Source organism: Haemaphysalis longicornis, unplaced genomic scaffold, assembly GCF_048455015.1.
Source record: "Haemaphysalis longicornis isolate Haplotype H1 unplaced genomic scaffold, Haemaphysalis longicornis Haplotype H1 scaffold_43, whole genome shotgun sequence".
NCBI classification, from domain to species: domain Eukaryota; kingdom Metazoa; phylum Arthropoda; class Arachnida; order Ixodida; family Ixodidae; genus Haemaphysalis; species Haemaphysalis longicornis.
In genome coordinates this window covers 389,820-403,175 of record NW_027526371.1, presented here as the reverse complement: position 1 = coordinate 403,175, position 13,356 = coordinate 389,820, and the positions used below count along the sequence as shown (strand labels likewise).

At 46.5% G+C, this 13,356-nt stretch overlaps 1 protein-coding gene across 2 annotated transcripts in view; it reads left to right on the top strand.

Moving 5' to 3' along the window:
• Positions 1-13,356, top strand: part of LOC144137646 (uncharacterized) — a 60,820-nt gene that overhangs the window by 17,897 nt on the left and 29,567 nt on the right. For both annotated transcript variants that reach the window (XM_077669586.1, XM_077669585.1), the window contains exon 3: positions 4,025-4,060. In XM_077669586.1, the coding sequence (XP_077525712.1) occupies positions 4,025-4,060 (36 nt within the window). The remainder of the gene's footprint in view (positions 1-4,024; positions 4,061-13,356) is intronic.

The window sequence follows — 13,356 nt, the reverse complement described above, 5'->3', positions numbered from 1 at the left end:
TCGGAGTAATGAAGCGCTTCGGAAGCGGTGGTTGCCTTTCTCGGCAACGATGACATCAAGTAATTCGATTTGTGTCTTTTGATGATGTTTGGCTTCAGTCGTACAGCGGACTCGCACTGCGACCAAAACCACTGCCGAGTTCCACCTCGTCTGTCCGGTGCGTCTTCTGTGCGTTTTTTGCGGTTAGTGGCTTGGTTAACCAGCGGAATTGTGCACAATTTTTCTTTCAATTTCGCTACCTGCGGAATTATTCGAGTTGAACTACTCGATTTGCACACTCGTTTCCTCTAGATTGGCAGCTATTACGTTTATGTGCGCTTGTCGTACGTTTAACGTTGGCTTGTACGCTCCGTTGGGAATTTTTTCTTCCCATAGGTTCGTTAGCCGCGTAATTTGAGTTCCTTGCGCTTTCCTTTTCCCGATCGGCGTTTCCTTACTAATTCTAACGCTGTAAATGGGCGTACTCTTCAAATGTACGTAATGCGTCGCCTCTCGTTACCCCAGTCCCTATCACTGTCTATTTGTGGTGCAGCTTGCTCAGCTGCTTCTTGCTGTACTCTTCTCTGCTACTTTGAGGCAGGTAGGGCGCTCGTTTACAGGGCTCGGAGGTAATCCTCGTCACGGCACATTCGATTGTTGAGAACAGATACATAGTGGGTGTCCGCAAGAGCAGTTTGAATTGCGGAGAAAAATTAAAGGGACACTGAAGGCAAAACCGAGCTTCATTTAAACAAATGTACCGCATTCACAGAAGACGAATGTACCAGTCTCTGGGGCAGCATCTTGAAAACAATCAAGTTAAGAATTGAAAAAGAAAGCGATCAGTCGCCAAGCAGAGAAGACGTAAATCGTGTCTGAGGGGACTTGCCAAGAGTAATGTGAAGAACAAAAAACGAGAAACCCCGACACAAGCTCTCAAAAAACGCGTAGAATCTTCCTTTGTACGTTACTTTTATAATAAGGGATAGTTATAAATGTGCAGACATAATTGAAGTTGGTCTGGCATACGAAAGCGGCCAAGCGGTATAGCCCAGTATCACGGAGCAAGAATAAGATAGGAGGAGAAACGAAGCTTTCTAGCGCGGCCAGATAATCTCACAAGTGCTCGTCAGACATTAAGCTAGCGGCATCTGCCGCGGGCGAAGAAACTGTGCGGATACCGCGATCGGCATTGCACTGCACAACCAAGGAATGAATTGCGGCCGCTCTCAGCTCGTCCATCAGGTGCCGCTACCCTCTCCTTCGCCGTCGCAGCTACGAACCTTGGCAGTCCGTCTTGGTTTTCATTGTGACATTATCTGGTCGCTCGCCCGCTCATGCCGAAATGGGCCGTTTACCCTGCTATATATTCTTGCTCCGTCTATATGCAACTAGTGTGAGTTAAAAACGGTCCCAACTTTGCGTGCATAGGGGCAGTTTGAAGTGTGCAATAAGCGCAAGCCTCGGCTGCGAGTCACTCCCAAGGTTGGTTGTGTCGGCTGCAATCGATTGAACGCGTGCGTCGTCCGCTGTGGGCATTCCGCGTGCGGTGAATTGCAGGAGGCAGGTTTCTGGCGGGCCTGTATACGACCGCACCTCTGACTAAGGCTGCTCCATGAATTGGGTTAAGCGCCCAGACAAAACACAACCGATAGCAGCCATAGCTATCCTAAGCTGACGTAATCATCGCGGGGCGAGTCAGAGGTCGAAAAGAAAAACATTACAGTAAACCGCGTTCGGCGCAAGTGAAGCAATCTGCTTCATTGTGCGAAGGGTTCGCGAGCCAGAACACACCCGAAGAAGTCACGCCGACATGAAAGAAGCAGAAGTAACCGGTTTATTCCGGAAAAGCAAAACAATGAGCAGAAACAGCAGTTCCTAACACATACGGTCATGTAAACCACTCGACACTGAAAAAACGCACTGTACCGATCATGCAGAAATAATCAGACATCTCCACGCCGTGAACGATGCTGAGGGTGCGAAGCTCTGGGACGCAAGTTGCGTATTGCCTGTGTGATGAACGTCATCGCCCGTGCGTGCTGATGCGCTCTGAGTTTTAAATGATTTTGAGGTGCACAAAAGGAACTGTAAATAACAAGCGCCACAAGAAAGACAATTCCCGTCCCAGTACTTCGCACCCTCGGCATCGTTCACGGCGTGGAGTTTCGTGTTTTTATTGGCCGGAATTGGGATGAATTGACATGAATTATCGCGCATAAATGCATTATTGAATCGACAAACGTGTGCGCAGTGTATATATACAGTGTTTTATTGACGGTATTGGTGGTACGTTGCGATAACTTCCGGGTTGCGTTTCCCCTTCACGATCACTGCCTTGTGATCCGTGAAGTGCAGAGACGGTGTTTCTTCGAGCGGGGCTAGATTGCAGTTGGCAAAGACAAGGTCTATGCACGTTCCCCCGATGGTCGTCAGTTGATTCCGGAACGCGCTTATATACGCATTGCAGCGGAGCGCCCTCTCGTGTAGCTCGCTGTAGTCACTGCAGTTTTAACTTTAATTGCAACTGCTGTTTTTCCGGGAACTTATGGTTTTTGCTGTGTTTTGTCGTTTTGTACCATTTGAAATTCGCGCTCTTTACTACTGTATTTTGCGGCACTCTCCCCAGATGGCGCGCAGATGGTACTACAATGTGTGCCGCTCTTGGTGGATGGCTTACAATGCTTTGCGCACGGACAACTCCAGACAACGGCACGGACATTGCGAGGGCCTAAAGTTCTTCGCACTTCAAATAATACGGCGTTTCGCTCTACACTCACGACAACGTTCGAGTCCATGTAACAAGCGACTCCATGTGCACCCACGACATGCGCTAGTTAGTACGAGCTGGCAAGGGATCGCCTGTCCGGTTGCCTGCCGCTCGCTGCTACCATTCTGGTCCCGCTGCCGCTGGGCTCTGCCATCCAGCTCACTCGTACCACACCCGTAAGAGCAGTCTTTATACCTGACGGGGTCGTTGTGCCCATGTTCCAAGCTTGGTACCACCACACGTGTTTCTTGTCCGCTCACTGTTCCTCGTACGAACACGCAAAGGGCTCATGAGGCATAGGGGATGACGTCCGTATCTGTGTTCGTCGCGTGTTCACTGCGCTGTTACTACAACGAGCACCATGCGTAGTAGCTGCGTCCCTACAATGTACAGACCATGTTCGGACGCCCATCAAGCAGGCTGTTCGAGTAACCACTTGGGAAATTGGATCAAGAAAATTTGACTGCTGCTGTGTGCCGTTACGAGCAAGATGTCTTCAAATGCGGTAGTTAGGAATATTGGATAGAGATTAGGTCATATCCCTTAATGGCATTCAGAGTAAGCAGGTGGCCCTTGCCTTTGTGCAGCTGCAGGCCTAGCAGTCTTGCCTCGGCTTACTTTTTTTTCAGCATTTTCTATGTCACCACCTGCCACTCCGGTACATTATTTGTGCGTGACGGTTTTGAATACTCCAGTTTGGATGTCATTTCTGCTCCGGCACTCCATATCCGCTTCTAACGTTGTTCGCAATCGTTTGGTTGTTACGCTGTACAGACGACTGTTCCTAAATTTCTGCACTAGTTCCGTTGAAATGTTCTTGAGAAATGTTTTTGTGGCGTCCTCTCATCACTACCGAAGAACCTGTAAACTCATTTGTGTGGAAACAGACACGTTGACACAAGCTTGGGAGTGGGCCTGGTGATAGCGCAAGCCACTATCAAAGCCGGCTTCTAGAATTGCGTTAGGTGTCCCCGTATTATGCCAATATGTGAACGTTGACACTGAAGTCGCTCCTAACGAGCACAACAAAGGACACTATTAAAATATATCCGTAGGATTGGCCCCACAGACGCAGAGCGCGAGAAATACGCTGCTTGTGAGGCAATTCTGCCTGTATTAGTCATACCAGAAGAACAATGGAGTTTGTTGTACGCACTGGCCATACATATATAATGAGTGAGACCAAAACTCTCTCAAAATATTTTATTCATCAGAGTGTTGGGGGCACATTGATGCCAATGGAAATGGTTTGTATAGATTCATCTTCTCTTTCAGGTTCGCAGGGTGTCGACCGACAAGCCATAGCTGCCGGTGAGTTACTTAAAATCGTGTATTTTAAAGAAATGAAAAAAAAAAAACATTTTAACTGCTACCAAAATATCAAATCAAAGCGGCCGACCGGCTCCTTTGTTGTCGTTATGAGTACAATATTATGAACTTTGCTGCATAATATTTAAACCTATTTGAGGTATAGTTGGTGTCGCTATAAGAGGAACAAAATTACCAAGATCGCGCGATTTTTAGTTGTAGGGCGATTATACAGCGATATTTTAGGTACACATACTCATTAATTAATTGATTGATTGATTGATTGATTGATTGATTGATTGATTGATTGATTGATTGATTGATTGATTGATTGATTGATTGATTGATTGATTGATTGATTGATTGATTGATTGATTGATTGATTGATTGATTGATTGATTGATTGATTGATTATGTGGTTTAACGCACCAAAACTGCTCATATAACGAGGTGTGCCGCAGCGTGATGTAGAGAGCTCCGGAATATTTTGACCACCTCCGGGTCTTAAGGTGCGCCAAAATCTCCCATACCTGGGTGTTTTTGCTTTTCGCCTCCTTCGGAAAAGCAGCCGCCGCGTCCAAGAATCGAACCCGAATTTTTGTTCGCAGCAGCACAACGCCTGAGCTCCTGAGCGACCACGGCGAGTGGAAAGACAATAAATACTGCCTCGCATTTAAACGTGATGCGCGATTTTGCTACATAGCGTTGTATGCTAAATACCCCCACAGCCAGACGCTCGAACGCCATGAACTTCCACAAAAATGCAAATTTGGTGCAAGTGAAATCTTTAATCGCGTTAATAGGGTAAAGGAAGATAATTCGTAGGACAGAATTTCTAGAACCAAAAGATAGAAAAAAGTGAGAAATAAATCCTTACCAAAATTATTTGACAAAAATTTAAAAAAAAAATGTGCGTGTATACATCTTTAAAAAAATGAAGAATGACCAAAAAAGAGCAAAGAGAAGTTGAACGTACGAAAGGGATGTCGCAAAAATGGTGAACCGTGTGACAGCCTGCATTGCCACAAAAATACAGATTTAATGGAAGTAACAGCTTTGATTCTCGTATTCGTGTAAATGGAGATAATGGATCAGATAGAATTTCGAAAAACCGAAAAATAAAGAAAAGCAGTAAAACAAAGATTTCGCCAAACTGATCTGCAAAATTAAAAAATATGCAACTTATGCATTTCCCCAGGGAACTGGTGTGAAGAGGACGTTTTAAATACGAATAAACGGGAGCGTAAACCGACGCCCTAACTAATTTACGGATTAGAAGACCGCTATCTACCGCTGAGAGATTGCCGTGCAGCGCCATAAACATAGCCGCTACGGAGGAAATGGAAAGGCTAACCTGCATGGGCGATGTTTGCTGTCTGCAACAACGCCCTTGATAGGGTTTAAAATGTACTCGAGGGATTATAAAGCCAGAGAAATCGCAGTTCGAAGAAAAATGGGAACTTGGAACTTGTTAGGTAATTTACGTCTCCTTGTGGTGTTGAGACATCATAACGTTCCGTGTGTACCATGTCCGATAAGATATCAGCTCTCGTACCTTGAAAACTGTGTCCACTATATGGCAGTAGCGTCACCTCGGGAGCTATTTTCATTTACATTGAAGTTGACACCTCTTACTATCAGTCTCCCGACTAGGTGACGATTTAGTAATTCCTTGGAACATTTTGCCGAGAACCGGAAAGCTAGGCATACTTAAGCAAAGTCGATGCAGGACCAGAAAGAGCGTGCTTCCTAAACCATCACTCAAAGGTTAAACACGAAAACTGTTGTCCCTACTTCAACGTTACGCTGTTTTCTACGGGTGGAGTATCATTAGCACAGAGACCATAAATTGTGTTTTACAAAAGAAACCACAGCTGAAAAAACCGTCGGAAACTTTGTCAAAGACACTTATGCCGTGGTAAATATTCAAAATGTTGTAAGCCACACCCTCACCCAAAAGCAGATTTGGTGCAACACCATTGCAACGCCAGAATGCCCGGCTATTTCGTTGCAAATAGATCACCTTGAAGCTCTGTCGCATGGCGACGTACTGGTCTGCAGAGAAATGGCTTCCGGAAGTCACTTGCCTTGAAGTGTGATGCTAAGCGGTTTCCCTTGTTTGGCTTGCCCAAACATGGCTTGCCATATTGGGCCGTCTTGGAAGATATATTTTTTGGAGATGAATTGCAAATGTAAACTTTAAAGGGAAGGTTTGAATTTTCATCGTTCAAATATCTGCGTGAAATGAGATCGTGTAATACCCAGTCATTCAAACAAGCAGGGCTGTACCCAGATGTTTTCTTCCAATATCAGCATCTAAAAAAATGTTTGCATCTGTATAGCACTCTCACAAGCTGTTACATCAGTTTTACATCAGTTACATCAGGTTTTTATGGGTGATTTGAATCCATGAAGGAATTGCGGGCTCGCACGTTACCAAGCAGAAGCAGTCGCCAGCATCCAGATTATTGTCCACGATGTGTCCCGTATGTTCACGTATTGTCGACAGCATTACGATGTTTAGCGTTCACAAAAAGTAGTGTTTTTTTACATGAGTATCAAAGGCGGACAACACCTTATTTGACAAAACAACATTTGGGTGCAATTCAGCTTCTTTGTTCTTAACAAGAGTATACCTCTGACAAGAATATCCGACAGTACAGAACAAGATGGTATTACGGTATCTTGAGTGGTCTACAAGAAGGGAAGGCCGTTAATCCGATGGAGGGATGAGATAGAGAAGTGCGCGGTAAACTGTGGACTCGAGCTGCGCTGGACAGCAGCGGTTAGAGGTCAGTGGGAGACGCATTCGTCCTGCAGTGGAGCTGAGTGGGCTAATAAGGATGACGATGACAATAATGATGATTAGGATGATGATCTTGATTTCAAAGAAGGTTGCTATATTTAAAGGCAGGTGTATTAAATACTTCAAAACATTCCCTGCCTGCAACTGCACACATTACACTGAGTCTGTAGTTCATTCCTGGTTCCATTCTCAATTGTAAGATGGTATTGAAAAGGCCTCGGGAAAATATAGGAGTCCATAAATCTTGAAGTTTCATTTTACGATCGCGTGCCCAAATATGCATTGGTTAGTAATCAGTAAGCTTTCAAGTGTTTGCGTTTGGGCTAGTTCATGTTTCGTAACATTCATCTTATGCGCACAAAAAACACACGGACAAGAAAGACAAGGACAAGGGAAAAATCCAAGGACAAGCGCAGAGCTCAAAAAACAAGGACGAGCGCTTTTCCTTGTCTTCCTCGTCCGTGTGTTTTTTGTGAGGATAAAATGAACGTTTCAAGGGTGTTCGATCAGAACATCTTTCTAGAGGTTTTGATAGCATAATATTTCATGCATCCATAAAAGTAAACAGCCGCCATGTAAGACACACATCATCAACACACTCAAAGGATTTACTGCAGAGGCGGTGCTCGGGAATTATATCTGTGCAGCGTCTACTGTTCATTGGCATATTATTCCAGTACACGTTTCATATGCTATCCAAGTTTTGTTTGCGCTTTACGAAAAATGAGTCTGCAACAACACGCCCAAGTCGCAGTTTTTCCTTATGGAATTTTGTAGGATGTTCGAGTAGAGGTTTTCTTGATAAAATCAGTGCTCACTTAATAGTGCCCTCACACTGTATTAGCTGTCGTGTGGTTACAGTGGAGTTAAAATCCTCCTCAAGCACTTGTCCCGTTCTCTAACATTGCCCGTGTTTGCATGTAAAACAAACCTTTTCTTCGATTCAGATTTGGCCCTCACGACAGATTTGGTCCTCAGATTTGGCCCTCACGATGACCCTCACGACTCTAAGCCTGCCTTCGCTGCGGAAACAATTACGCAAAAAATTCCTTGCGATTCTTAAGAGGCAAAAACACTTTACCAAGATGGTGCTGCGTCAAAATGAATGTATGTCTAGGTAAAGCAGCTACGTAAAGGCACCGATGATGATAGAAAACTGGCAGCAACCGATGTATAGAAATTCCCTCCCCTCATGCACCACAGCGCCTAACAGGACGGCGCCTTTCAAATTCAACTCAGGCATACAATCGGCGCTGTGGTCATACAAACGCCCCCTTCCTTCACACTGTAAGCGAAGGTGGCGTAGGGAAGATTTATTTCCGGTCTTGGGGTGCAGGTTCATGTACATAGACAGCATATCTGCTAATGTTCGAATAAGGCGCTCCATGAAACCGTTTGTTTCAAGGTGGTAAGCTGTGCTTTTCCGATTGGTGCTGTGTGCCCACCGGAGGTAGTCTTGCGTAAATTCTGGCCTGAAAGCTGTGCCGCCATCTGTTATAATAACAGCAGGCGTGGCAGAGTACGATGTTGTAGAGAAACAATGTCGCCAAATTTGCAGCAGTTGCTCGTGAAGCGGCAACGTCTGAATTTACCGCGTCAAACATTCCGTAGCTACAACAATCCAGTGGTTTCCCGTTGATTACCTTCGGAATGTGCAAAATAGGTCCTTCCCAATTTGGCTAAATGGTGCTTCCGGTGGATCCAGCATGTGTAGTAGCCCTGCGGGTTGGGCGGTTGGGGTCGTGCGTCGCCGGCAGTCATGGCAGGTCTTTACTTACTGCTGCACTGGTGGTAGTAGTTTTGGCCAGTAGTATTTTTATGGATTCGATCAAACGTGCGACTTACTCCTAAATGCGCAGCGGTTGGATCATCATGGGGGACGTGCAAAATTTCACCACGCAATGGTGATGGAAAGACAAGGAGAAACTTCCCCTTTCTGTGGTAGTGGTTTCTTTTGTAAAGGACGCCATACCGCAGGCACAAGGAATTTAGACCCCTAAAAAAGGCACATGAAGCCGCGGCATCGTTTCCAGGAAGGTTCTCGATGAGTGGTCGGAGTTACGCTTTGGCCAATTAATGGGCTGCATATCTGTAGTATGAATGTCACCGATTGTGGATAGTCTTCGTCCACGTTGGATGAGCCGGCCGAAACCGGCGGTGGCGATAAGCAGTCAGTGTCGCAGTGTTTTCTATCCGATTTGTATACGACCATCAAGTCTTACTCTAGCAGCCACACGCTCCATCGAACAAGTCTTCTGGAAGGGTCCTTGAGGTTTGCGATCCAGCAGAGGGCATTTTGGTCGCTAAGAGCACGAAACGGCCTACAATGCAAGTACGGGCGAAATTTGCTGGTAGCCCACACAACTGCTAGACATTTTCTCTGTCGTCGAATAGTTAGTTTCAGCTTTACAAAGAGTGCGACTAGCATATGCTATTACTTCCTTTACATCGTCCTGCCACTGCCCAAGACTGCCACCGATGCCAACGTTGCTGGCGTCAGTACGAAGTTTAATGACAGAAACATCGTCGAACTGGGCCAGTAGTGGTCAAGCTTGCGAGCGTTCACGAAGAATGTCAAACGTAATTTGCTGCTCCTCACTGCATTACAAGGCTAGGCTATGTTTTGCAAGTCGCGTGAGGGGTCCAACTGTCTCAAAAAAGGCTTTCACGGGCACCTGTTGTATGCCAAAGTCCCCACAAGCGCCTGTCAGCCTTGGTATCGCTGGGTCAAGGAAACGAGGCCACAGCTGTCGTTTTCCCCGCCTGTGGCCGGACGCCATGACCACTCCCAACATTACCCAGAAATTTCAGTTCTTTGAGGCTCAGGTAACATTTCTCTGGTTTGATGGTCGATGGTGTTGCACGAATGGCTTCGAGGACGCTTCCTAGGCGGGACAAATATGCGTATGTGCCGGAGAACACAACCACGCCATCCTATTACAGCAGGCAAGTCTCTCATTTCAGTTTAGCAAGAACAGAGACCATCATGCGTTAAAACGTAGCCGGCGCCGATCATAGGCCGAAAGGAAGGACCTTGAATTTGTACAGGCCGTCAGGAGTCACGAACGCCGTCTTCTCCCGATCGCAATCGTCTACTTCTGTCTGTCCATAGCCAGATTTCATATCCAATGAAGAAAATAATTTAGGAGCGCACTGGGGGTCTACTGGTAACCAATTCTGTGAAGTGGATAAATGTCTCGCTTTGTGACACGGTTCAATCATCGGTAGTCAACGCAGAAACGAAGGGTGTTGTGTTTTAGGGCGCAGCCCTCTGGCGGCGGTCTCTGTGCTGATCCGCGTTGTCGGCGCAACCGAGTGAATGAATACCAAAGATACCCCCCAACCCGCCCGGATTCACAGCCAACGACAACAGCTGTCGGACGCCGTGCGCTAAAACATTCGCCATAGGGAAGAGGACTACCGCCTAGGTGACAGGGTGTGGGTGTGGACACGGATCCTGCGTTCGCGATTGTCAGAAAAACTATTAAAAAGGTACTTCGGACCTTACAAGATAGTGCAACACCTCTCCGATGTCACCTCCGAAGTTCTCCCGGATGGCACAGTTGGACAAAGCCGTCACCGCGTACCAAAACAGTGCACGCAGTCCAGCTAAAGCCGTAATTTGGCCGGTAACAACGTACCTGTAAGTTAAACTTCAAAGTGGGATCGGTGGGTGTCCCGATGATCGCTGATCCGATGAAGCGAAGACTTGCTGGCTCGTTGACCGATGGCACATAGCCGACGACGATCTACTGAAAGTAAAATTAAAATCTACAATATGTACACTTAATTTCCATTACGTATTTGCAACTCATGGCTTCTGATCGTGGTCTAGCAAGGCCCGCGTCGAGCAGAGCTCGCCGCTATCCACCCCCGGTCTCTGTCCTCTATGTTCCTGCGCAATCCCTCAAAACATCTGACTCCTCGGTTTTACCACTAAAACCTCGCCCACAAACGGGACCTCACAACTTGAGAGCGAGGATGGCTCATTGATTAGCCCAGACCAAGCCACTGATTAGCCACGGTGACAAAGAAAGCTAGGTGTGTTCAAAATAGTCACGTGACCCACCTCTCACTCTCATACAGAAACCCAAAGGTATTCCGCAAAACACAAATATAACAGAAATGAGAACCAACCAATTAAAACCAAACCCAACGACAGGAATCGGCTCTCGGACGGCGCGTCTTAAAAGTATTGTCATACCGTGCACGCCTATGTTTGTGCTCCGCGCCTCCACATGTCCTTTCCTTTGTTAACACGTGGAGCTCCTAACAAAGTCTGGTCGCATAACCCATTCACGCACCCCAGCTGCCGAGTCGCAAGACTCAGACACGTGACTAACTGAAACTTTGGCCAGTAAACTTTGAGCAGTGTAGCCGTCAAGGACTGAATGTCTGGTGACCAAGGTGTGACCCCTTGACCGACCTTCAGCTGACGTCCGGTTCGGGGATTCTCGTGGCGGTAAGCGCGGTCGTTAAATATCAACGGTGCCCCTTCTCATGCTTCTCAGACGAACGCATAGAAATCCTTCTCCGAAAGCTTACATCGCTGTCCGCTATTATGGACTGGCCGACGCGCTTGTACACGTCGTCTCCGGGCGCGCTCTCCGGGTAGACACAAAACCGCGGCGAATAACAAAAGCCTCCGCTGTTTCTCCTTACGCACCTCACGCCAAATCCGCTCAGCCGGCGTGACAACAACCTCAATACAGGTAAACACGCTATGCCCAACCAACGATACCTAGCCGCCGGGCAGTATTATTAAGTGAGGGGCCCGAACTTAACACCGTACCTGAGGTGTGATGTGCTTGTGCGCGTCTGCGTGTGGTGTATCGTACCTTCCAATTTACACAGTAGTGGCACCTACCATCGTGTACGCAAGAAACTATGGTTTGTGCCGTGTTATAACCAGTTATCAAACTCAAGGAACTGTCGGGACATTTTTTTTCTTCTTTACTTTTCATTAAGTGCCTATTAGTTGAGTATCGGGCCGATGCTTTCCTTAAGATGCTTGCCTCGTACACACGGGCGTTATTGCTTTTCGCCTCGAGTACAGTGGAGAAGTTCCGTTTTTTACTGATACAAATAACAACAGATACGTCAGGGACAACTGCTAAGGTGCGCAATTAATCCCTTGGCACGAAACTGCACCCCTCGACCTTGTCTTTGAAGCAGAGACAGTAATAAAGCAGATTACATGTGCAGAAAGGCAGGCCGGTACCTCACACTGTCCCATTCGCCCAGCGATCATGTTTTCTGTTTGTTATGCAATTTCGTCTCTTTCAGATCTGCTTTTTTCAAATGTGCACTTGTACTGACTGCCCAACTCGGTACATTACTTCTACTGCTACTCGTTCCGGAGGGGAATACTGCTCTGGACAAATAAAGAGCGTATACCGGAAAAAGTCCCATCTCATGCTCCGCGCGTCAAATTTCCCATTCATTTTGTAAGAGTATATTTTGTTATAAGATTCCGCAATGTAGCACATGAAACGGTGGCCGTGGGTAAGGCGGTACGATGACATACCGATTGCAATGCACACATACAGCATAGCTATCGCACAAGGACTTGCAGTGGTCAGAGAAATAATGCAGTGACTGGACGCTAAGTAAAGCTTACATTTAACAAAAGTGTGGCTGACGCATTCGATAAGGTGACAGCCAAAAAATTATTCAGGGTGACCAAATAATCTAAATCAGTGGTAGTATTTATGTGCCTGTTGTAGGATTTTTCTGTTTCGTTACAAATAAAAAAATGTGTGCCATTGGTTTTAAGTGCTGGTATTTGAACGCGCCAGTACGCAAGCGTAAATATAAGGCTTAAAGGTTAGCGTGATGGGCGATTCCATGGCGACGATTGCGATTTCAACAAAAAGTAACCGGGCAGAAAGTAAATCCCACCTTCATATCTCTTGGCGGTGGCTTTACGAATAGGGGCTAAGAAAACATAAAGTCTGGGCGAGAAAGTAGGTGGTAAGTCGTCTCCACTTCATCTGTTTTTCTAATATCTTGTTCAGGCCTCCACACCGTAGCCCCACCACAAAGGACGCTAACTCAATTGGTTCATTTAATACACCGCGTATCAATCGCCGATTTGGATTGCAAGAGTCGGGCACCTTGTGCATGGTGCCGGCAATACTAGGCAGCCGCATCGCCTACGGTGCACCGTACTTGGCTCTCAAAAAGAATAAGGCAAGATTGATTATCTTTATCCACCAAGCCTATAAGACAGTCATAGGATTGCCCTCCAAGACATCGACGAAGAAACTCCTTCAACTTGGATTGCACAATACCTGGGAAGGGGTAGAGGAAGCCTATCATACATCTCAAAAAGAACGCCTCAAATTAACGCCAACAGGATGAGCGACCATAAGATGATCGAACTATACAACGCCGCCATTACAAGTCCACAAGGTTAGGATTCCCTACTTATTCGACAGTACATCAGGGTAACGCCACTACCACGCCACATGCACCCAATTTACAATCAAGC